The 24,328-nt window shown below is 39.2% G+C and overlaps 2 protein-coding genes across 3 annotated transcripts in view; one reads left to right on the top strand and one right to left on the bottom strand.

The window, feature by feature from the left end:
- The window catches only part of LOC141799245 (adenylate cyclase type 6-like), a 38,629-nt gene extending 17,007 nt beyond the window's left edge, over window positions 1-21,622 (top strand). For both annotated transcript variants that reach the window (XM_074681432.1, XM_074681433.1), the window contains 21 exons: window positions 9,185-9,334; window positions 9,776-9,897; window positions 11,324-11,435; window positions 12,692-12,819; window positions 12,905-13,063; window positions 13,232-13,373; window positions 13,941-14,069; window positions 14,157-14,185; window positions 14,856-15,003; window positions 15,121-15,218; window positions 15,995-16,082; window positions 16,177-16,293; window positions 16,394-16,552; window positions 16,703-16,878; window positions 17,172-17,198; window positions 17,298-17,327; window positions 17,416-17,548; window positions 17,733-17,996; window positions 18,078-18,282; window positions 18,384-18,508; window positions 18,796-21,622. In XM_074681432.1, coding sequence (XP_074537533.1) covers window positions 9,185-9,334; window positions 9,776-9,897; window positions 11,324-11,435; window positions 12,692-12,819; window positions 12,905-13,063; window positions 13,232-13,373; window positions 13,941-14,069; window positions 14,157-14,185; window positions 14,856-15,003; window positions 15,121-15,218; window positions 15,995-16,082; window positions 16,177-16,293; window positions 16,394-16,552; window positions 16,703-16,878; window positions 17,172-17,198; window positions 17,298-17,327; window positions 17,416-17,548; window positions 17,733-17,996; window positions 18,078-18,282; window positions 18,384-18,508; window positions 18,796-18,924 — 2,670 coding nt within the window. In that variant the 3' untranslated portion in view covers window positions 18,925-21,622. The remainder of the gene's footprint in view (window positions 1-9,184; window positions 9,335-9,775; window positions 9,898-11,323; window positions 11,436-12,691; window positions 12,820-12,904; window positions 13,064-13,231; window positions 13,374-13,940; window positions 14,070-14,156; window positions 14,186-14,855; window positions 15,004-15,120; window positions 15,219-15,994; window positions 16,083-16,176; window positions 16,294-16,393; window positions 16,553-16,702; window positions 16,879-17,171; window positions 17,199-17,297; window positions 17,328-17,415; window positions 17,549-17,732; window positions 17,997-18,077; window positions 18,283-18,383; window positions 18,509-18,795) is intronic.
- A 1,186-nt stretch (window positions 21,623-22,808) lies between these two features.
- On the bottom strand, window positions 22,809-24,328 carry spmip11 (sperm microtubule inner protein 11). Its single transcript, XM_074681436.1, has 4 exons — window positions 23,959-24,328; window positions 23,305-23,481; window positions 23,097-23,220; window positions 22,809-23,015 (listed from the first exon to the last, which is right to left on the bottom strand). The coding sequence occupies exons 1-4, from the start codon at window positions 24,044-24,046 to the stop codon at window positions 22,985-22,987; spliced, it is 420 nt and encodes a 139-aa protein (XP_074537537.1). The 5' UTR covers window positions 24,047-24,328; the 3' UTR covers window positions 22,809-22,984.

Raw genomic sequence — 24,328 nt, forward strand, 5'->3', positions numbered from 1 at the left:
TATTTATAGTTGTCTGTCATACCTAATGTTGATTGATTACAAAAAGTAGTTTTACTCCACAACTAAAACCAGCAGTGGCAGAGAAGTCAGATGGTTTTTATTCAGTAAGGTCTGGTTAAAAAATAAAGTTTTAACCGGAAAATATTTTGTGCCTTTTTTAATAGATTACATTTCTGGAAACAAAAACAATAGTCGCACATTTCCTGTTTTGGTAGATATTTAATTAGCTTCCCACATCTGTTGTTTGTGATTTATCTGATTCATCACATGCTTGTTTACATTTATTTTCTTCCTGGAACCATAAAAAACATCACTCTGTACAAAATGAGTTAAGCTCTTAATGTTGTCAACATCAAACTGTGTCAGTCATATGACTGGATTTGGATGCTTAATTATCTACAACTCAATATACAGGAAGTAAAGCTTTAGACAGACTACGTGTAGAGAATTGCTCTATTTACAGTTAGCAGCCCTAGATTTTTTCTGAGTCGGAGTATGAAAATTATTTTCCATATGGCACTTTTAAGGTTTTGATGATTGAATAAAAAAGTACTTACAGTTTTTAAGCAGCTATATGGACACAAGAAAATATTTTTTAAACTACCTTGCATTTGGATAGAAGCAGTTTGCCTTTTAGATTCTTGATTTCTGAAATTACCTTTGTCCCAAAGTTTGAATGTCTGTAGCATGTCTGAAAGTTTGTAACATCTCAATTTAAAGAAACATGTTGAGACAGCTTCGAAATTGAGGAAAAAATTGTGAGTATACACTCCAAAAAATTACATTACTTCCATAATTTGCATTACTTGGTCTTGTTTCAAGTAAATATACCACTTCCTTTTGGCTGACATGGAGCCTTTCTGTTTGCGTTTTGCAATAAAAACATGTTTCAGATATAGTTCAAAAACTTTGTACGAACTTTGATCACTGAGGATTGTGGTAAGTGGAGATTTAAAAGAAGATAAAATTGAAAGAGGTAAGGATGATGTTTGAATGAAGAACTATACCTCTGCACAATATGCTTTAGGTTGCTGAGGCACTACTACCACAGAATTAGTATCACATGAGGACCTCTTGTGATGTGTGAATTACCCACTGATGTCAGTTTTTTTTGTGTGGCTCATTTGCACAGAGTCAGTAAAAGAGAACTTATACTTAAATTCATGGAATTTCTTTTATTTCTTTTTGAAGGCATTTTTCCCTTTGTTGGATTGGAAAGCTGAACAGAGTCAGGAAATGTGGGGGTTTGAGAGATGGGGGAAAACATGCAGCAAACAGTTGTGGCTTGGAGTCAAATTTGTGTCCACTGCAATGAAATCTATAGCCTCTGTTTATGTGGCTTAAACTGTGATAGACCAGTGGCACCCTAAATTTATTGAATTTGATGATTGAAAACACAGAAGCACTGCACAACATTCACATTGTCTCCAAGGACAGTTTGACACTTCACAGGGTACAGTCTGCTGGAAATTCATAAAAAGAAGATGACTTCCACATCTGGTAAACTTCCACTGTGAGCGAGCGTTAAGTGCATGTGAAAGGACTTTATATCATAAAATGTTTATTGGCTACCATGTAAAAAACAGTTTATATTGAGCCTGACCCGTGGCTTTTCCTCCTCTGTTTTCATAGTCAGAGATTTTATATTGGAAAGAGCAGGAAACAGGGTGAGAGTGGGGAGTGACATTCCGGAAAAGAGGCTACAGGTTTAATTCAAACCTGGGCCACCTGCTCAAGAGTAAACCTCATGGGGCTTGACCTAAACAGGTGTCTCCATAGTCAGAGATTTTGATTTGAAAGCATTTTTGTAGGTAATTTAAAAGTTGCCAATCACCAAGAAATAAGGAAAAAAAAATCCACAGAACAGCATCTTACATTTTGCAGGCAGCTCTGCCCTCATGTACACAAACTATTAGCATTAGAGCAATGAACTTGTTCAAAAAAGTTAATGTGTTCCTCGCTGCATGCTGCAGACATGTCATTAAGTTAATCACTCTTTATCATCTGGAAATTTTGATTGGTTTTAGTTTACTCTTTAATGCAGACTGAATGATCCAACTGAATGTGCACCTGTAATGTTGACATAACTTTTGTTTACAATGTCCAACACATGCTCCACCACTTTTTAGAAAGCTGCAAAATTAAAAAAAAGGGATGTCAGATACACCATATATTTTCATTTAACCTTTCATAAGGTTATGTCAAATAATGGGATAAATGTTGGGTGGGTGTTAGAATGCTTTTATTTCTCTGTTAAACTCTGTTCAGAGAGCTCCGATATCTGGAGAAACTAAGAATATCTTCCAACAGTTTGATTGGTTTTGTCCTGGAAAAAGATTTCCTGTGAAAGAACAAAACTCTGCCCTGCTGTTCATCACAAATTACAGAAATGACAAGACTGCACAGGTGATTGTGTGCCAAAATATTTCTGGTCTGCAGCTTGTAAGATTAATTTTGCAAAGTGTTTTTTCCACTGTAAGACACACACGTCTTGAAGAAGTGTGTGTCTCTGTTAGCGACAGTGTGTGGACCACCCGAGCCGAGCGAGCGAGTGAGCCAGGCGGGGCTTTGACTCTTTATCTGTTGATGTGGTTCTGGTCATTTCAGATAAGGGCAGTATGAGCTGTGTGTAGACATGAGGCTCAGGCTGAGTACACAAACCGTGCAGCTGCCCGGCACCACACACGCGCACACACACACACACACACACATGCACACTCGCAAAGACACATTCACAAAGGCTCAAAGCGACAGTGAGCACGAGCCAGAGCGGGAGGACACGGCAGAAAAAGAAATGAAATGGATAGAAAACATATTAAATAAATAGTGAGGCTCTTAAGGAAAGATAAGGGACAACCTATGGGGAGGAGGCTCTCATTTGTAAAGCACAAGTCATTGTGTTGGAGGTGCTAGAGTGTGTTTTACAGAGCCTGATCAAACACAGATGGTCTAAAGAGTTCCAGATGCTCCTCAAAGGCCGATGAGCTCTGACTTGCACTCTCTCTGGCCCGGATTCAACAACAATATCCCATCAGTCATTGCTCCCTCTGGGAAAAAGTTTTATAAATTCAGTGTCTTGTTCTCCAGTTTTCTTGGGCTGCTCTGCCGGGGTACAAGTCTTTTTCCATGTTCACATGAAATACTGTTTTCAGTGCTTTAAGGAGACTCCAGTAATATGAGAGAGCCCAAAACCATCCGAAGTGAGGCTCAACAGTTTGCAGGAACTTTCCCTAAAACAGGGTCATAGCTAAACAACTGTGACCAAGCATGAGAGGCCTGTCAAGATTTTGATTTGTCTACAGGGGATCATGTTTTCTGAACTATTAGTCTGTTTGTCAGAGAGATTATGGAAAAACTACAGGCCAAAGAAGCTTCTGGAGCTGATGCAATAAGTACATACGTAGAAGCCACAAAAAAAACAAACATTTTAACAAGACCGTTATTCCAGAGTTTATGGTAAAGTGGGACTCTTACCTTCATCAGCAAGCTTTTCTCTTATATCCCTTCACAGTAGTTTTCTAATTACAAAATTACAAGAAAACGTTACAAGGCAGATTCATTCGCCCTTCCCTGATCACTGGTTTTCAAGAAACATTTAATATCATGTAGAATTTATTTTCATCATATATGCTAATATTAGTTTAACTAGCCACAAATAAAAAATATTCCAAATAATTACAGTCACTAGAACATCAATTTAACTTGCTTGAAATTTGGGCTCTGTTAACTATCATAAAGTAACAGGACTTTATAAGTGATCTTGAAATAGCCCACTACACTAAACTAGGCCTCAAAATGAGTTTTTATTGTTTGCTTGTTGTCATGTTTCAAACAATAGCGCTACCTTACTACAAATAAATACACTACCTCGTCATTTTGCAGCTGGTAAAAAGATGTCTACAAGTAGAACAAGTAGTGTTAAAAAGAAGATTTATTTGCTTCAATATAAATACACATCTAGGTAAGAGTCATGGTTTTACAACTGTGGGTGAAAGTGTTCATGGGAAATGCAGTCTTTGTTCTGGAAAAACACTACCAAATCTTGGATAGCTCTCACAGCCCCTTTAAATGCTGATGTGAAATTTTTCTCTTGCCAATCTCATCTTTCTCAATATAATTGAATAAAAATAATGAAAAATAAATAATAGTTTATAATTTATTCGAACTAAAAAAGCGAAATGACCCATAGTGCATTTTCCTTGACAGGAGCAGTGCTGTAAACCTGCTCTCTTCTTTTCAAATATACTTGGATTACAGTATGTTGAGCCTGTCCAATGTTAGTCAAATGAGTTGATAAGACAGCCATCTACTCCACCCCTACACCTGTTTCTTGTCAGCTCGACCCAACGCTGCACACTCCCTGAACCAGGGTGGGGGGCTGCTGCAGGTCTTTGGAGGGAGGCTGAGGAATGTGGGTGATAGTTGCTAAGTGAAAGCTGCACTGCCATCTCTGATAATTCACAGTCTCCGTGGGTGTGAGTCTCAGGCCAACACTAAGCAGAACCTTTCACAAGACGGAGAGAAAAAGCACCCGCAGAAAGAGATAGACAGAGAGAGAACAGCACTGAGTTTTTTGTGTATATAGAAAAAACACCAGCATCATCATGGCTCCATATTCCACGCACAAGCGGTGTTAAATGACTGCTGGCTTCAAAATAAGCTCTGCAACAGCAAAATGGACTCAAACACCCGCATTAACATCATGACTACATTTGAATTTCACATCAACAACTTTTCTGCTAAAAGTTGGGATAAAAGAGACTGTTATGAACAATCACAGCTAAACTACAGGAAGTCCTCAGCACTTTTTTACACTTGTATGAACTTTTCCAGTTTGTTTGAGTAAATGTAATTAAGAAAACTTGTTATCAGGTTCTCAGGGAATATACAAATATTGCCCTTGATCTCCTCATGTTTTGCATTTGATATGTTTGCATATCTTGATGAAATAAGTGTCACGTTGTGGCTAAGTACTGATTAGTGACACAGAAAGAAAGTGTTAGCATCAGCTCTTCTGGGCCCAAAGGAAAATAAAAGATACAATACACAGAGACCCAGGGGCAGACTGGTTTAAATTTTTTCTTTTGCTCAGTTAAATAGTTAAATGGACTCTGACATGCTGACTCTGCTGTTTTATTCAAGTAGAGATTGTTAAGTTTTGTCATTACACAGACACTGTTCTACCTTTTGTTATTAATGTTGTGTTGGCTAAGAGTTGGTTATTTACATGTTAGCTATTTAGCAACACTAGCATTTGTCATCATTTAGCTATCTAGCAAATGTAAGTCTGCCTTTTCTCTTTGAGGTACGTTTTGGTAAATGTTGTGTGGTCACTTCTGGTGTATGTTTACATTTTATTTCGCCATTTTTAATTAGAGAGCTCAAAAAACAATACATTTTCAACAACACCCCAGTGCCAAATAACAGCTCACTAATAATACATTTTTCTGATTTTATTTGTGCAGTGCTATTACTTCAGAATGGATTCTTATTGTTGACTCTTAAGCTGCTAACTGCTGCTTCATCTCCAATAGCTAGTCTCTATCTCTTACATGTTGAACTTTTGTTTTTTTATTCATTTATTCTTGTAATTTTAAGTGTAAAAAAAATGAATTCGCTAAAGATTTAAGCTGTATACCAAAAAAAATAATCATCTATAAGATGCTGTGAAGTACTGAAAGGCAGGAGGATCTCAGAGTCAGCTGATTATTATCACTTGGATCATCACATCATGTCTTTTGAAATGTACAGCTTAAATGTTTTCTCCTGGTAGTGTATGCCTGTTGTTCTTAAAAATAATTTTCAGAGTGTTCTCACAAATCTGTGACACAACGCTCTCATCCTTAATATAATTCTTCCTCGGTCTGAAATGAGGGCCTGTTGGCCTTAAAAGTCAATGTTTACAGACTGACTGTCAGGACCACAGACTTCTTGCTCAAGCAAATGGGTCTTTTGCTAGATCCATCATAAAGGGGGAGAAAAGTATAAATAAAGTCTCTCTGGGAATATATGTGAAGTTCCTTTAGCCCAGCTCTCATTTCTTGTTCTCACCTGCTAACTTGGCTAACTTAAAGATGTTTGCTTCAGAGGGTTTTGATGAGATGTAAAGAGGTGATAAGTGTTTGGATACTTCGAATAAATCATCACATTCAGACATGCAACACAAACATTTTTTGGTCATACCTTTTAAATAAACATGCTAGCGTTATTATTGTCAACGCGTTAGCACGCTAAGATTAGCATTTACTCTCAAGCAGCCCTGATTTTTAGCCTTTAGGTTCTGTTAGCATGGCTTTGGGCTAGCTTTGTATCAGTATGAATATCAGCATTAAATATTTTTGATGAGGATTTTTTATGATTTGAGCACCAAGCTTTTTGATTGAAGAATCTAAATTAAGATGTAATACAACACAACAAAACAGTGATAATGTCAAAGAGAAAGTTAAAGTTAGATAGGGTGGTGGATTCTGTGTCTCAGTTTCTAACTTCCATTCTGTTTGTTAATCTCACATAGCTATACAGGTTGATTGATTGATGGAGGCCACCGACAAGCATGTCCACTGTTAAATGTGACAAATGATAAACCTTCAGTAGAATTTTTTTTTTTAAATCTTGTTAAAGTGACTTTTTTTTCCATATTTATGTAAAATAATAATCAGATTTCTTTTAGAAAAGCTGCAACAGTTTGATGTAAAATATCAGATTCCTAGAGGTATTCCACCCACGCAGCAGAGAGGTCAAACAGAGAGGTCAGAATCACTGCTGCAGCACAACCATACAGCTCTGTTGATCGTTTATTGATCGAGCCTGCATATCCTCTCTAAGCTGTAGGGGGCTTTTTGAGGCAAAATACATTTTAATCTATGTTGGGCTGACTGGCCAGTATTAGTGCTGTTTTCCATCCAGTCTAGATCAGTGCAGCTCTTACATAATGCCATTTTGATATCCAGGGATTAAGCCGAGGTCCTCTTCACAGACTGGCTGGCTGCTTACATTGTGTCATCCCGGGGGAAATAACGACTGCTTTTGTGAAAAAGTAAATTTTGTGTGACCTGGCGTTCAGCTCCTGTTTTTAAGTCATTACAAACTGAATGTATGTAGGACAAAATCGTAATGGTTGGTCAGAGAAGACAAATGGTGAGCAGTCTGCGTAGTGATGTGGTGTGGTTATAAAGGATGAAAAGCAGCATAAAACCGGCTGTCAGGGGAAGGTAATGAGCAGTGAGTTGGGGTAAATGAGTCTGTTGTTGAGCACAGAGGACATGAGCAGGTGCGGCGGCCTCACATTGGGAGCGTGTCAGTGTGTGCTCAGGACAGGTAGCAGAGCTCCTAAAGAGGCAGAGAGCTGTTGCGTAAACACAGGACCGTACTGTGTACTCTGTAAACCCACCAGCTCTGGCCCTCTTGAGGAGAGCAGGCAATTAGTCTGAGGCTGTGACCTCGTACACACAGGGTGTGAATCTGGACACATGAACACGCACAGGGGGGTTTACGCTCATAGCAGGTGGAGAGATTAAAGTATTTAAATGAACATAGAGAGATTGACAGGAGGTATTCACCTGCAAACGGTGCTGCAGGTTTCACTTTTGTCTCGTGGCTGTTTTTGCTTGATCAGTGAGAGTAATGTAAACAGAGCCGAGCGCTCCGAGCCATCTGCCTAATGTCGCTGTGGCCCATATCTGTCTCCTTTCTCTCCCTCTTTCTCTATCACTCTTTCCTTCGCCTTCCCTGTCATCCTCACATTGTCCCTTTCCTTCCTCACCCCGCTTCTTACCACTCAGTTCCTTCCTTCCTTCAACATCTGTCAGTCTTACATCTTATCTGTGATGTCCATTATGCTGCTGTTCTATTTTTAACCCCACCCCTTGTTTGCCTTCTTGTACTCATCCGCCCGTCACCCATCTGTTTTCTATTCTTGTGTCTGATACCCTGTTAACTATGTCACCTCAGGTCAACTTTACCCTGCATTGCTGCTCATTTTGTTCCTGTACAGCAGCCACTTGGATTCCCATTTACTGATGCTTTACATTCTTTTTTTTCTTATCATAGGTGATGATTTGTGGGGCAGGCTCTAATCAGATATTTAAAATTATGTTTTTTAAGCGGTTTGAGGTATCATGAGCTCTGTGTGTTTATTCACTGGTTTTCACAGCTCTAAAGAAACTTTTTGATTTAGTTTTTGGCAATTTTTCAAATATTAGGTAAGAATTATTGCTGCAAGCAATAGCACTGAATTTGAACACTTCTCTTTCACAGTTTTAAAAATAATCTGAATCTTAATTATTTACTGTCACTTTTTGCTCGTTTGCAGAACTTTACTATAACAAAAGATACATAAACATAGAGTAAATCAGAAGCTTCCCCAGAGAAACACAAATTTCTACAAACTGTTTTATTTGTTTTAGGTTGTACCATTATGATGGCAAAAAGCTGAGACACCGTAGAAACTTCTAGGATTTAAGATACTCAGAGACAGTGGTTACATATTTTGCAAATATTAATTAACATTTGAAGATGCAAGTTATGATTCTGGAAGTTATGTCAGATGGTTACGAAAGAAGCTTACTTAGTGTTTTGTATTCGAAAAGCTTCCAAGATGACATGATATCTCTCTCCAATGATTTCTGATCACCTGTATGATTTCTATTTCTAATTAATCCCTCTCATATTCATTGCTACAATAGATAATATTAATTTCAGTTTGACAGATTAAAAGATTTTGCCATAGCATCTACTGAACATTTCAAGGGTTACCAAAGGCCCATGCAAGTAGCATGTAAAAGTTTCTTTAAAAGTAAGTGTTAATGTTTTGTAGAAACATTAACTCAATATACAACTCGGGTCGGTACCCACAGCACTCACTTGAATCATTTAACTCAATATATGACTTTAAAACTGCTGCCACTGTTTGTAAAAAGGCTAAAAGCTTGCCTTTTTACCCCATTCTAACTCGAACAAAGTTAGGTTATGTCAAGCCTATTCAGTATGGCTGTGTTGGACTAAGGTCTACTGGGATGACGCTGAAGATTTGGATTGATGGCGAAAGACTTTATCACAAAGTGCTAGAAATCATCCCCAGAAATCATACCTGCTCTCATTTACGTGCCGATCACTCTTTTACCTTGTGTCTAAAAACTTTATGACCTCTTTTCTCTCTCCTCTCCTCCCTCTTCTCCCCCATTAGGTGAGCGCTAATGTCCTGATTTTTCTGTGCACTAACATCATTGGTATCTGTACCCACTACCCCGCTGAAGTTTCCCAGAGACAAGCCTTCCAGGAGACCAGAGGATACATACAGGCCAGACTACATCTTCAGCGGGAAAATCAACAACAGGTACACATGTCTACAGGTTTCTCAAACCTTACCCCGCAAAATCTGAGCAGGCTACTTCAGTTTCACAGCTGGAAGAAGAAATCTTTTTTTCCTAATCTAACATCCTTGAAGCCTTTTGTTGCCTCAGATTCAACATGCAACTTATGTGTAAATTGGAAATATATCAGCTGGTACACCCCAGCTTCAAATTTTCTTAAATTTAAATGTTAAATCCAGGCTAAGTTCAGTGTTAATTCAAAGAAAAAAATATCTAACTTATTTCATAAATATATCTTAAAAAATGTAATTGGTCCTTTATTCAGATGAATCTTTGGATGAATCAAGTCCAAAACCCGTGAAATAGTTGCGATGTGATTCAGCACCTGACACGCTAAACATAAACAGCAACATCATGAGTGACACAATCTGCATTTTGTTTCTTTTTTTTTCTGTGTTTTCCAGGAACGTCTGTTGCTTTCAGTGTTGCCAAGGCATGTTGCCATGGAGATGAAGGCTGACATCAATGCCAAGAAGGAAGACATGATGTTTCATAAGATCTATATCCAGAAACACGACAATGTCAGGTCAGACAAGACTCTTGGCCTGTGTGCTTTGTTTCATATTCCATCCATGAATATGGGTTTCACTCCCTTCATCAGCCTTGTTCTCTGTGCGTCTCTATGCTGGGATCTTTTTAACCAGAGATGTGTCATATCATTTCAGCTTCAGTGCTTTTAGATATGATTTATGATGCATTTTTACCTCAGTGGTGCCTTGACTAGCGAGTTTAATACATTCTTTGATGGAGCTTGTAGGTCATATTACTTGTGTGTCAAGTCAATTTTCCCATTAAAATGAATTGAAGAGCCATTGATCAGTCCTGGACCCCCCCCCAAAAAAACACCACAATTTTTGTTTTGTTACATGTTTTTATAAAAGAAAAATGTACATATGAACAATGAATATTCTACAAAACACGATAGAATAGCATGTACTGCAGTAAACTGGTTTTATTAAGTATGAGGTCCAGCATTTAGCTTGGAGATCAAAAAACTTTAAGATGCTGACGGAGATGGAGGAAAAAGGTTGAACTTAATAACTGAATCTGATTTGCTCATTTTTGTCCTTTTTGCTGCGCTTTTGTCACTTTCAACTGCAGGTGTTTATGATAAAAACCTGCCCAATGAGGTCTGTTGCATTCTCCCTTCCACAATGTTTCTAAAATGAGTGGAAAGTGTCATTAAATAGCGCCCAGTTGCAACTTTTCTGGGTGTTTCCTTTAAATAAGTCTGAAAGTTTTGCAAAATAGCTGTGGGAACAAATGCAAGCATAGCACTGATGCTTCCACTGTGAGCGAGACACTCAAAATGAACGAGTGAGAAATGAGATACTGGGTGTACTGTGGGGTTCGCTGCGCAACGGTGGGGTATCTGGAGCCGGCGCGTGACCCAAACTTTAGCTCTCAACTTAAAGCAAAAAAAATCAGCCACAAGAAAGGTCATATCTCAAAAAAGTTGTTGGTTGGGGATGCTCGTAAGTAAAGGTATCATTGTACCTTACATTTAGCGCAGTGCTAGTATTTTGCCTGAATAACTCTTGAAGCTAATACATGGTTATTTGTACACAAACATCCAGGAACATGTATGTTAGTGTGCTGGTAGTCAGAGGAGGGTAGAGAGGTTTGGAGGAGTGGAGGCTAATTAACACTAGTGAGGGAATACTTAATCACCAGCAGCCAAGATAAGATAGTCCCCAAAGATGGAAAGCTTCAGCACACATTCAATTACAGCACCGAGCAAACACACCACACAGTCCCCACGCCCCACACCATACACTCATGCATACACACACGTTACACAGATCTCCTTCAGAAGACATTAAGGTCACACTGCCAGCCTCTGTCAAGGTTAGCTCTAATGTAATGCTACAATTAAGTTACAGTGCTACTGTAAAGCTAAATCTTCAATACTGATGTTTTTTTGTGTGTCTTCCTCTTCACTGTGTCCGCAGTATTCTGTTTGCAGATATTGAGGGTTTTACCAGCCTGGCCTCTCAGTGCACAGCTCAGGAGCTGGTCATGACACTCAACGAACTCTTTGCCCGCTTTGACAAGCTGGCATCGGTAAGTAGACACAGCGTCCTCTCCTACAGTTTGGTGTTTAGGTAAGTAGGGCAGCTGGGTGTGGAGAGCAAAAAGAGAAGGAGTAGTCCTCTTTCATGTTGTCACTTTTTAAATTACTACAGCATCTTTTAGAGCATTTCATCAACAAACACAATGAGCTGACATCTGAGATATGCAGTCAAGCATTTAAGCACCAAAACTCTGCTAAACTGACTGTTACCTGCTGGGCTCACACATAGGTTCTCAGATAGGTGGCTGGAAAAAGTCTGCTCAAAGTAGGAAATGATCAAATGATCAGACTGTTTGTGTTTACACATGTAGAAAACTTGAATGATGAAGGTTTATTTCTTCAGCACGTTTCAGGAGATACTTGTAACCTGAAGTGCTCCATAAGGCATCCAAGAAGAAGTTTGTTGGAAGAGAAAATAAAAACAAGAATTAAAAATTAGAAGACAGCTTCAAAATAAAAGCAGAAATGTTACAGTACAGTCTTAAATAACCAAAGTTGGTATTTAAATGATTTATGACATAAAAAAAAGGCAGAGGTGTTACTTCTATGTGTTTCTGACTCTTGAAAGGGAAAGCTGACCAGTCAAAGACGACTGGATTAGTCAAGACAAAACAAAGTGCACTGCAAAAAAATAAATCTTATCAAGTGTTTTTGTGTTTTTTAAAGTAAAAATTGTCTTATTGCACTTGATATGAGCCACATTAAACTTATCAGTCCAGAAAAATATCTTGTTTCAAGTTATTTAAAGACAAGAATGAGGTCTTGACTTGCTTGTAACAAGTTCAAAAAATCTGCCAATGAAACAAGAGAAATTTACTCGAAAATTTGCTTGAAACTAGATTGACATCTTCCTTTAAGTTATTTTATTCTTGTTCCATTGGCAGATTTTTTGAACCTGTAACAAGCAAGTCTGACCTCATTTTTGTCTTTAAATGACTCGAAACAAGACATTTTAGTGATCTGGTCAGGGGAAAGTGGCTCGTATTAAGTCTAAAAAGACACTTTCTACTGAAAATAAGACAAAAAGACTTGATAAGATTTCTGTTTTTTGCAGTGTGTATCAGAAGATCAATAATGTGTTCGGTGCAATTGAGGGATATTTTCAGGGATGCAGTTCATGTGTGAGAAAGACTTTTCTTAATAGTCAGATGTGAGAGTACAGGTGAAAGTGAATATTCCTGACAACTTATGGAGTCTTTTGCTCACTAATTTTGTTTCTCTCCAACTCTTGTCCTCCCTTCATCAGGAGAACCATTGTCTACGTATTAAAATTTTGGGGGATTGTTACTACTGTGTGTCTGGGCTCCCTGAACCCCGGGCTGACCATGCTCACTGCTGTGTGGAGATGGGCGTCGACATGATTGAGGCCATCTCGTGAGTACAAATGACGCTCATTCAAGATGAGGTAAGCAGACATTGTTTTTCCTGTAGAGTTGATGTTTAATCCTCCATCCTGCAGGCTGGTGCGAGAGGTGACAGGGGTCAACGTGAACATGAGAGTTGGCATTCACAGTGGGCGTGTGCACTGCGGCGTGCTGGGACTCAGGAAGTGGCAGTTTGACGTGTGGTCAAATGATGTCACGCTGGCAAATCACATGGAGGCAGGAGGAAAAGCAGGGTGAGGAAATTTACTTATTTAACTGTTGAGAAAATTACCTTTCCAGCTTTTGTTACATATTTCTTTTTCCTCACCTTAAAGTTTTTTTAAAAAGTAAATAAATTGAAAAACAACACAAAAAATGAGGAGATTTTAACAAATATAATTACTGTTTTTTTGCTTCTGCAGGAGGATACACATCACTAAAGCCACCTTGCAGTACCTCAATGGAGATTATGAGGTGGAACCAGGTTTTGGGGGCGAGAGAAATGCATATCTGAAGGAAAACAGCATAGAGACCTTTTTAGTTCTTGGCTGCAGCCAGAAGCGGGTCAGTACACAAAGCACACACTCAAAAAAACATTTTTTTAGGGAAAGATAAAATAATTCTCTACAAGAAATATCACTTATTTTTCTTTGCCCATTCATAATGACTTTTAGCACATCATTTAGAGAAATCCTCACTGTATTCACACGCAATCTAAATAGGTGTCAAATAAATCTTTGAATAGAAATAAGCCTGTGAATATAGAAAAAACAACAAACCTGTTTCCATCCTGTGATAACAATAAACATGATGTGTAATCTAAGAACCACACAGGTCATGTGTTGTTCTTCAGCATAATACTCTTATTAAATGAACTCATTCCACACTAAAGCTGCTTGAAGCCAGTGTCAGTCACATAAAGAAGTGTAGAAGAAAAAACAGCAGATGCCAGTGAACAGATTTGTGAGCGAAGCAGTCTCCATCCTTCAGTCTCTGAACACTTCCCTTGTGGGTGTAATAAAAGCTAGAATGAATATGGACCTCTTCTTGTGTGTTTGGACACTTGAATTGTCAATGACGACGCTGTCTGAGAACAGTTGGTCAAGCTTTCATGTTCCTCCCTCTGAGCAGAAGGAGGAGAAGGCGATGATGGCGAAGATGCAGCGAACGAGAGCCAACTCCAACGAAGGTCTGATGCCGCGCTGGGTCCCCGACAGAACCTTCTCCAGGACCAAAGACTCCAAAGTCTTCAGACAAATGGTAAGACCTCACATTAAAGCAAACGTGGTGATGGAGCACAGCCTTCAAGCTTTTGGGTCATCTGCTGTGTTTTCTCTTCTTTTTCAGGGGATTGACGAGAGCTCCAGTAAAGACAAGTGAGTACTGACTCTTGTTTTGTTGCTGCTTTCAGATTTTACAAAGACTGCTTATAAGTTCAAAGATTTGGGGGTCTGGGTTTTAGTTTGGGAGGTGTTCTAGGTCCTGTTTACCGTTTCCTGTCAGACATTTGTGCTATTAATCAGTTATGCATCACCAGGCGTTTTGGTGTTTGTGGAAAAAGTATTTATTTAGGATACAAGCAGACATAGTTTAAAAATATAAACCGGTTGACAAATCTTCTTGAATCCAATCCAGGGTTAAAATTTCTCAGCTTAGAACGAATCGGAAATGATCAATCAAACTTTGATTCAACAAATGTAAGATTCGATTATTGTAAACTAATTACAAGATAAGGATCTTTTTTTAATCTATACATAAAGAAGTCAGAGTGGAGCATTTAAATTACTATTTATAGTAAAGCTGTAATGAGCAGCAAAATGACAGTTTACAGTTGATCTGAGTACCTCATTGCTTCTCAAATGGCTAAATGGATTGTTAACAATGCATCAGAAGACAGGAAGTTGTTTATCCTTGACCTTTAGCTACACTTGAAGTTACTTTGGACACAGAAGTTTTGCCACACTGTCATCAGATGATGGATTCTCAGGTCTACTCCTCTTGAGACTATCTTATACTCTCTAACCCCCTAATCTTTACTTCCTGCAGCCGAGGTGTTCAGGAGGCCATGAACCCTGAAGATGAGGTGGATGAATTTCTTGGGCGAGCCATTGATGCCCGCAGTATCGACCAGCTAAGAAAAGACCACGTGAAGAAGTTTCTGCTCACCTTCCAGACTTCTAGCCTGGAGAAAAAGGTTCAAACAAACATTATCATCTGTTTTTCTTCAATACAAATGACATGTAGAGGACAAAACCAGCTGCTTCACAAACATATCTGACAGTTTTTCTTTCTTTTTTTTGTCCTGCTGTAGTATTCCAAAAAAGTGGACGATCGCTTTGGGGGCTATGTCGCCTGTACTCTGCTGGTGTTCTGCTTCATATCATTCATACAGATTGTTGTCTTTCCACAGTGAGTACTTTTTCAGCTTCTACACCTTCACTCTGGCTCATTTGATTCAAAATGAGTGGAAAGGTTCCCTGAATTCAGTATTTCTGGTTCACTTCTTATTAATTCTGACTCTTTAAAGTTAAGCTGTTAGTTTACGTATTTTACACTTCTGCGAGTAGGGAAAGAAAATCTTCTGACTGACAAAAATGCATGCTGCTTTTGAGTTCTTTTAAAGTTTTTCATAAAAAAAGTGATAAATTAGTAGAGTTATGGGTTTTGACTGTGATGGGACTCTGTGTATCTATATGTGCCAGTAAGACCAAAAAACACTTCTTGTTTTATAATACTAAAGATGAACTCTTTCGCTGCCATTGACGTCTACAGACATTTCGACGTCGAACGCCATTGATGTCTTTAGACGTCAATTATGTTTGACGGCTGGCAGTATGAAGCTCTCTGCTCTGAAAATGGCTGGCAGTGAATGAGTTGAAATTCTGCAATTGTGGCTGCTCTAAATTAAGACTACAACTCCCATGATCCTACATTACCTCTCTTTGTAGGCAGTCTACATTTGTTGCTTTTTATTCCTATATATTACAGATATTTTAACTTTTTGATATGAAAGAGTCTTCTTCGATGGCATGAGTCTTCTCTCTCAGAGCCTTGTACTTTCTCTGCTTTTCTTTCAATTGACTGAAAACCTCCGTTCAAAGTGTTCTCATGACAAAAATCTTAGTAGAGCAGTGAATTAATTGTAAACGTTTTTCTATGATGTATTTGTTTTTTCTCTCCTGCAGCACCCCAGTCATGCTGGGAATCTACATCAGTATCTTCATCATACTCGCCAACATCCTTTTCATCTGTGCCATTTATTCATGCATAAAGGTATTTGACTTACACACAAACAGAAATTTTGACATCCCTGTTTCAAAGTACTCAGGTTTTTACACTTTTTAATGATTTGTATTTCCTCTTGAAGCTCTTTCCAGCTGCAATGCAGACTGTTTCAAAGAAGATTGTCCAGTCTCGCACTAACAGCACCTTGGTTGGAGTGTTTACCATCATTCTTGTTTTCATCTCTGCCTTTGTTAATATGGTGAGTGATGGCGTACCCAGACAAAGAGGCAGTACATCCTCACATTAAACCAACCACACGTCGTAAATCATGCTTCACAAACGCTTGTTTGTTTGTACAGTTTGCCTGTGACACCACGAGCTTGGTGCAATGCGTTGCTGAAAAGCTTAACACCTCCGCCAACCTGGTGACGCCCTGTTTGATCCGCAGCTTGAATGTTTCTGTTGAAGGGGGTCTAGAGATCTGTCCAAGCCAAGGCCCCTCCTGCCCCTTTCCTGAGGTGAGATTGTTGTTACGTCGCCCCTTCATTGTTCCCTCTGCAACTGGTTGAGCTGTTTCAAAGAGAAAATGTCACATTTGCATTTGTTTTTCTGTGAGATCCATTGATAATTAAATGCCTCTTGTGACACCACTCGTCTGTTTGTGTCAGTATTTCAGCTACAGTGTGCTGCTGACGCTGCTGGCCTGCTCGGTGTTCCTGCAGATCAGCAGCATAGGGAAGCTGGTCCTCATGCTGCTCATCCAGCTCACCTTCCTGCTGCTGGTGGAGTGGCCACAAGTAGCACTATTCGACAACGCAGACCTCTTTGTCACCTCAAATGCCATGTGAGTGCCACATGTTGAGCAGGGGGAGGACACGTGGCGTACTTTAGTACATTTAGATGGAGGACAGGCTTTTCAATCTGAATATGTCAGTGTGGAAAAAATATATTTGCAGCACTGATCAATTTTGGGTCTAGACTTCTTGATCTTGTGTCTCAAATATGTTCCTTTATGAGACATTTCCTCATCTTAAAAAGAATAAAATAGACTTTGTATGAATAGTTTTGTTCATTAACACTATCATAAAAGTAGACTACTGTTTTTTTCCTAATTGGAGTCCTTTTTTTCTTTTTCAGCGATTTAAATGAAACTAGTGCTCAATGGTAAGAAGTTTATATATTTTAATTCAATACAAACACTGAACACACCAACGAGGATTTTCTGTTGTTGATCAGAATCTTTTCTCTTTTTTGTATGTTTAGGTCCAGTTCCAATGAAACTACAAACCAGTGGTGAGTTTATTTTTTTGACCTCCTTTCTGCCATTTCACAGTTTTCATCCAGCAGCCCTCTGGAAATATGACTGTTTGTTGTTTTGCAGCCCCTTTGTTGTGACCAAAGTGTCCCTGAGGGTCATGACTCCTGTGATCCTTACTGTCTTTGTCCTGGCTCTGTACCTGCACGCCCAGCAGGTCGAATCTACCGCACGCCTTGACTTCCTGTGGAAATTACAGGTATGAAAAAAGTCCACAAGAGGGTGCCATCCTACCAGTGAAATGACAAATTAAACTTCCTGACACGACTGAGCTGTCTTCGAATAAAGGAGATGATTTATCTGAAGTGTTTGAATAGAATGACTGCGGATCATCTCGTCCATAAAGGAGCTGAATATTTCTAACAAAGAGCCTCCACTTTCAGGCCACGGAAGAGAAGGAGGAGATGGAGGAGCTGCAAGCCTACAATCGTCGCCTCCTCCATAACATTCTGCCGAAAGATGTGGCTGCTCACTTTTTAGCCCGTGAGCGGCGTAATGACGAACTGTATTACCAGTCCTGTGAGTGTGTGGCAGTCATGTTTGCCTCCATCAGCAACTTCTCTGAGTTCTACGTGGAGTTGGAAGCCAACAACGAAGGAGTGGAGTGTCTGAGGCTGCTCAATGAGATCATTGCCGACTTTGACGAGGTAAAGTTAGTCCGGGCTTTGGGAAACTCAGAGTCTCTCTATGAAGGTCAGATCTGACCTGTCTCTACCATCTGTTCTCAGATCATCAGTGAGGAGAAATACAGGCAGCTAGAGAAGATCAAGACCATCGGCTCCACCTACATGGCAGCCTCTGGTCTCAATGACTCCACGTACGATAAAGAGGGCCGTTCTCATATCACTGCGCTGGCCGACTATGCCATGAGACTGAGGGAACAGATGAAATACATTAACGAGCATTCCTTCAACAACTTCCAGATGAAGATAGGTAAGAAGAGATTGCATTTTTAGGGCTGAAAGTGAGAAATATATATGGATTTTTTTTTTGTTTAAAGTTTGTCCATGACTGTTTTCATCTCTAACTTTCAGGTCTGAACATTGGGCCAGTGGTAGCTGGGGTTATTGGTGCACGGAAACCCCAGTATGATATTTGGGGAAACACAGTTAATGTGGCCAGTCGTATGGACAGCACAGGTGTACCTGATCGTATACAGGTAGGTTTTATATATTTATGACTTAAATTTATAAAACAGCTTAACTGAATAATTTCAAGAGCAACATCTGACCTCCGCTCAAGCACCTGCTTTGCTGTATCTGATTATATCAGTGTCATATGCGTTGTCACTGACGCTCTGCTCTTCCTGTCTTTGCTTTTACTTGTGGGTTGCAGGGACTGTGTGCTCTTCTTTCACCCTTGATGCTCAAACTCTTCTTTTTGTATTTTGACATCTAATTAACACAACAATAACGTCATCTTTTCTCTTCGTCTATCCACTCACAGGTGACCACAGACCTCTACCAAGTGCTTGCAAACAAAGGGTACGTGCTGGAGTGCCGTGGGGTGGTAAAGGTCAAAGGTAAAGGGGAAATGACGACCTACTTCCTAAACGACGCACCGCCCAACAGTTAGCAGCCAAGGCAGCACCAGACGTCTGGGTGATCCCTACTACAAGGACACAACAGCACTGAGCGAGGACTCACAGTGCGAGCGAATGGCTATAAAACTTGAGACGCCATCACTTGAATCCAAAACAACGAGGAAAAAACTTTGAAAACTTCAAAAAGGAAAAAGTGTTCTTGATGAGAGGAAAATGTTCTCGTTCGACAGCCATTTTGGCCCACTTACATGTTGAAGGACAAGTGTTTTTCTCATGTCTAGCCTCTCTCTCAGGCTTCTTGAAAGATGCAAAGTCTGTTTATTTGAAACAAACGCCTTTTAGCCTGTGTCAAAAGAAGATTAATGCTGTACATAAGGCTACTATTTTATTTTACTTTGTGTTTTGTTTCTGGTAATTTTTATTTCACATGAATTATGAACAGGTACTCATATTTTGTTTCTGGGTTAACTATTTATTTTGATCTCAATGTTTTGTGCAAAAGGTCCTTTATGAAAAAGTGTGAATACATACGTGCACAAATATCCAGTTTATTACACGTTCTAAGTGTGTATGTACATGCATATTTGTGTGAGTATGAATATATGTATAAACTGAGGAGGAAAATATTGACCAAAGACTATAGTATTTACTAAAAGCAAGGCAAGACATGTTTGATATGTTTTCGCCAAAGTCAGCAATGATCACCACCTCTGTTTTTTTCTGCAGAAGGCCTGAACCCTCTGTCTTTATGCCCGACTACTGGCAGCAAAGGCTGCTTCATGTTTCTCATACAATATGTAGAATTTATTTATTTTGTCTGTCATTCCGGCAGCAAAGAGCTGATCACCTTTATTCTAAGTTGTGATAGTGCCCTCGACCTCAAAACACAATTTGTGAAGATGACTAAGGATGTTATTAGAAGGTGATATCTGAAAGCTATATTTTTATCTCTGAGGAGCAGACGCTCCAGTCGGGATCATTCTTCTTTCAAGTCAGATTGGTTCCTAAGATGCTGAGCAGCCTGCGGACAGTTGGTCTCAGCTGTTATAGTTATTATAAAGCCCTCTCTTCCTTTCAGAGAAGTATTTTTTGGTGCAAATGAAAATGAAGGAACTTAATATCAGCTAGTTGTTCAGAGCCATCAGAGGGGAAAACCTGGGATTTCAGCGCAGTGGTACCACACGGCCTGATTCTTCTATGAAGAAGAAATAGATGAAGGAAAGAATAACATACTGATTTTGACTGAATACTGTGCTTTGTAATCCTGAAGGGGCATAACTTTTTTCACTGTGAGGTTTTTATGAGACAACAAAAACTGCTTTCTTGCCAAACATAACTGCTTTGGAGCATGTCTGATTGTGGTATCTTGTTTTCATTTTTGTTTGTTTTAACGTAGGGTATTTTATATCACTTCTGTATCCATCATTTGTATATTCTTAATGTTATTATTCTTATTATTATGAAGATTCTGATTAATTATTATGCTTATTATGATGATTCCATTCCAATGAAAAGGATCAAAGACCAGCACGCTTTCTTGTAAAATGCCAGTCGTAAAGCTCAAGCTCACTGGTACCAACTGATCAACTGCAGCCAATGAATCCTGCTGTTCAGTCCTGTTGTACATTACAGTGTCAACTGGCAATGATCATGTACAGTAAGTAATAACCAATGTCTGCCTTCGCAGCAGAACCTGGGCGGTGTATGCTCACATAAGCATCAAGGTAAACACACACAAATGCAGATGATTCACTGTGCTTTTTTTTTTATTTATGCCACTACTGCAGTATTGTAAATCTCAGTCAGACTTCAAGATGACGTCTCCTTACCACACATGAACTTCCCAGCACTTACAAAGACATCCCTGGTGTTCAAACGATGTGAAGAGGACAGGGCAGAATGAGCAAACATGCATATATTTCTTGTATTACTTGTATCCTATCTCCCCTGCTCTCAGTCTTTCAGTACTAATAGCTGAGTTTGATTGCCTTAAGTTATTAAAAAAACAAATCATTGAATAACTCTGAACAGGAACTGTGCCTGCTTGCCCTGCCTGGACTACTGAGGTTTGGTCAGAGGGGGAAATGGATAAGGGCTTGTCAAGAATAATCTTAAGTTAACATTCTCATTATTTCAGTGATCTCCAGCTTCAACTTTTGTATGATGGAGACATCAGCACTGATTTTAGCTCTTCTGCCACACTCAACAATGGCAACCAACAGTTGATCATGTTTGTACCAAAGCCAGCTCGAGCAGCCTTGTGCTATTGGTCCCTCCTGTGCAATGATTTTTGGCCTCAGGTGTGTTGGGAGCACCAGGGGGCAGCAGTGTAATGGAGATCAACAACTATCAAGTGAACTGTGACCAATGAAGAGTGATTCGTGAAAGCAGAGTTTATAGAATGGACATGAGTTTATAAAAACATGCATTGTATGTATTCTATTTCTATTGGCTGTCCATAGACTTGTGTTGATTGTTAACTCTTAGGATGTTCTGGGAGGATCAGGGGAGGGGAGGAAAGTTGTCCCCATACTACTGAAACAGTGTTTTTGCTCAGGCCTGATGAGTCCTTCCGTATTTGTTTTTGTTTTATTTGTATTTTCCCTGAGTTGGAGAGGTTGAAAGGGGAGTGTTCTGCAAAGACGAAAGATAAGAAGAGTTGAGGTCTATGACAAAGAGAAAAATAACATTTCCCCTTGAAGAAAAAATAAAAAAATTTAATGGCTGTTATGTGTGTTTCTTGGCTTACTGATGATGTGTACTGCACAGCAAACATGTCAAGCTTAATTTGATTAATGCTGGTTTTGTGCCAAATAAGAAAGACTATTTGTTACTTAAAGAGATGCAATCACAAGCGCTTCACAAGCAATTGGCAGAATCTGGCAACAGTGTGAAAGTCAAACTTCATTTTGACAGGTGCGATGGGACACTTAAACTTGATTATTTGAATTTTGAAAGGTTTTATTTTGTAAGGACAGAAAAAGATGCTACGTCATTCTAAGTTTAAGTTATTTTAATTTTTCATCTTAACACAAGCCTTCAAGCAAAGAACACAAAGGAGCCTTGGCGTTCTTAAATCACCTTCTTTGTATCGTGAAAATGAACAGGCTGTTGAAGAAAACCCCAGTCACAACCTGAGTAGGATATCTCTGATGCGGCTAAACCCAGCTGAGCCGCAGAGCTGTCTCTGTTCAACTGTTCCACTTGTCTGCACATGTAACTTTGCACCACCTACAGGCATGTTAAGGTAACTACACACAACAGCCGTTGAATAGCTGCAGGTAGTAAGTGCAGCTTTGAACGCATGTTAAATATTTAGATCATGGGAGATCTGTTCAGACTTATGTCACTTCAGTGACACCTAAGTTGCTCAGCCTGATCTCATACTTCCTAAATATTTTTCCAACATATGATTTTTTTTGTATCCTTTTGCTCAGAATCTAATTTCATAGTATTGGTCTGAGCTTTGCAGAAACAACATGTGCAAGTAAGGTAAGGATCCCTTCTCTCTTGTGCTTCCTGATTTTTTTTTTCATTTTTACATTTTGGTAAAAACTGACCTGACATGATTCAAATAAATTCAATGGAGACTTTAGATGGGCCAGGAAATATATTAAATTCCAGCCAAAGAATGTCCTCATTTTCTATGAGCTCACATGCCTTCCTGATATCCTGAGGTAACATCACCTGCCAAGACAGTATTAGAGGTAAAACAACAATTTCAGTTTCAAAAACAAAATCTAGCTGCAATCAAAACCACTACTTGGAACTATTCACGAGGGCTGTCAGTTTACATCTATTACATTAATTTTAAAGATGTAAACAGTAGAGGGCAGTGCAGTCACTTTTTTTTTTGAGGAGCACAACAGCAAAGCTTGTCAACCTGACTTGAATGTACATTTTAAGTAACATTTAAAAAAAAAAAAGAGAAAATTCAAATAAATTCAACAGAAAGAAGCATGAAATTTCTCCAAAAGTGCATCATTTTCAATATAATTTTTAAAATACACATCAAAACTGTCCTCCTGATATGTAAATGGGTGGTCCGTTTGAGAAATGAGGGAATGGAGCACCTTCAGAATAGATGGGAATCTAGGTTTTCAGTGACATTTCGTTAACAAACCTGTGAAAGCGTCAGACTCATTATCAGATGATTATTAATAATTCCCCAAATCAACCATCATCTTTTGACAGTGGTACCTACTTTGTCATCTCACTGTTCTTTCGAGGAAAGCGTTTGACTTGGGTCCATGGCTCAGGACTTTGTGATGACATCCATCCATACTGCTGATTGTCCGTCAGTGGCATGATGTACAGCTGGTTGGGGGCTGGAGAAGAAACAAGACTTCAAATCTTTGTCACAGTTCCTCCAGTTTATGCACTTGTTAGGCCTGTCTAATTTTTGTTCTCACCTCTCGGTGTTTGAAGACATTTTACCATTTCCTTGTACCGTTCATGGCTTCTGTGGTGGAACTCAGAGCTGATGATGGGAGCAGGCTGGGGATAGAAGTTGCATGTTTCTGTACATCTCACTGGTCCCTGCTTTACTTGAAGCGATGAATCCAGTCCTTTTTTGTTGTCAGTCCCATCTGCAAAGAGACAGTTAACAACAGACGCTTATATATTGCTTATTATTTTCAGTATGGTTGTATGACAGAATCTCAAGCTTAGCCATGACTTCGTCATGATTAGGTCTATACAGCATCAAGGCCCTGGAAGAAAAAGAATTAATGCTACATGTGGCAAATAATCACAAAATAATAGTAATTTTCAAGGTTCAATGGCTCCCAAGTTAAAAGAAAAAAAAAAAAAACAGGTCTACCAATGAATCTAGCATAACCTCTAATGCTTGCTACGTTAGCACGTACCCCTTTGCTTTTAGATGCGTTTAGCTGGCTACTTTTGGGTATTCCAGTCAGATAATGGCAATGCTCTAAACTTTATTTAAATGTAGCTTCTACTGACTTTGATACTAAGTAGGCTACACCCGTGAAGCTATCAAGGACTAGCCAACAAACTTAAGCACTAACCGACAAAATTTACCTAAACAAATTAAAGCCTCTTACCCTGAGAAGGAGACTCCCTGGCTTTACCGAGCATGTTATCGCCTATCGGGTTTTGATAACCGAGGTAGGTAAGTCCAAAAAAGGCCATGGTTTTCAAATAAACTCGGTAAACAACCTACAACCAAATGACAAGTAATCGTGACTTTCAGTCGGGGAGTAACCAAGGTAACCTGGGACACTCCAAGTGCCACGTGCGACGCTAGGGAGACGTAGAAACTACGACATTTTACGAAACAGAAAATATTAGAAACAAAAAATAAGCAGGAATTTAGGAAGGAGCAGTTCTTCAACGTACTTTTGTGTCACAGGCCACAGCCACATGACTACTATCTTTTTTTCCACAGCAACATGAGGCAGGGGTGGAGCCAGT

The sequence above is a fragment of the Halichoeres trimaculatus genome, unplaced genomic scaffold, assembly GCF_033239565.1.
Source record: "Halichoeres trimaculatus isolate MK-OKI-2021-1 unplaced genomic scaffold, fHalTri1.1 fHalTri1_scaffold_11, whole genome shotgun sequence".
Classification (NCBI taxonomy): Eukaryota; Metazoa; Chordata; class Actinopteri; order Labriformes; family Labridae; genus Halichoeres; species Halichoeres trimaculatus.

Coding starts and splice junctions, on each gene's coding strand:
- spmip11 (XM_074681436.1), bottom strand. CDS start 24,046: ATGGCCTTTTTTGGACTTACCTACCTCGGTTATCAAAACCCGATAGGC. Junction 23,482..23,958: donor CAGGGAGTCTCCTTCTCAGG/GTAAGAGGCTTT, acceptor GTCTCTTTGCAG/ATGGGACTGACAACAAAAAA. Junction 23,221..23,304: donor ATGTCTTCAAACACCGAGAG/GTGAGAACAAAA, acceptor TTTCTTCTCCAG/CCCCCAACCAGCTGTACATC.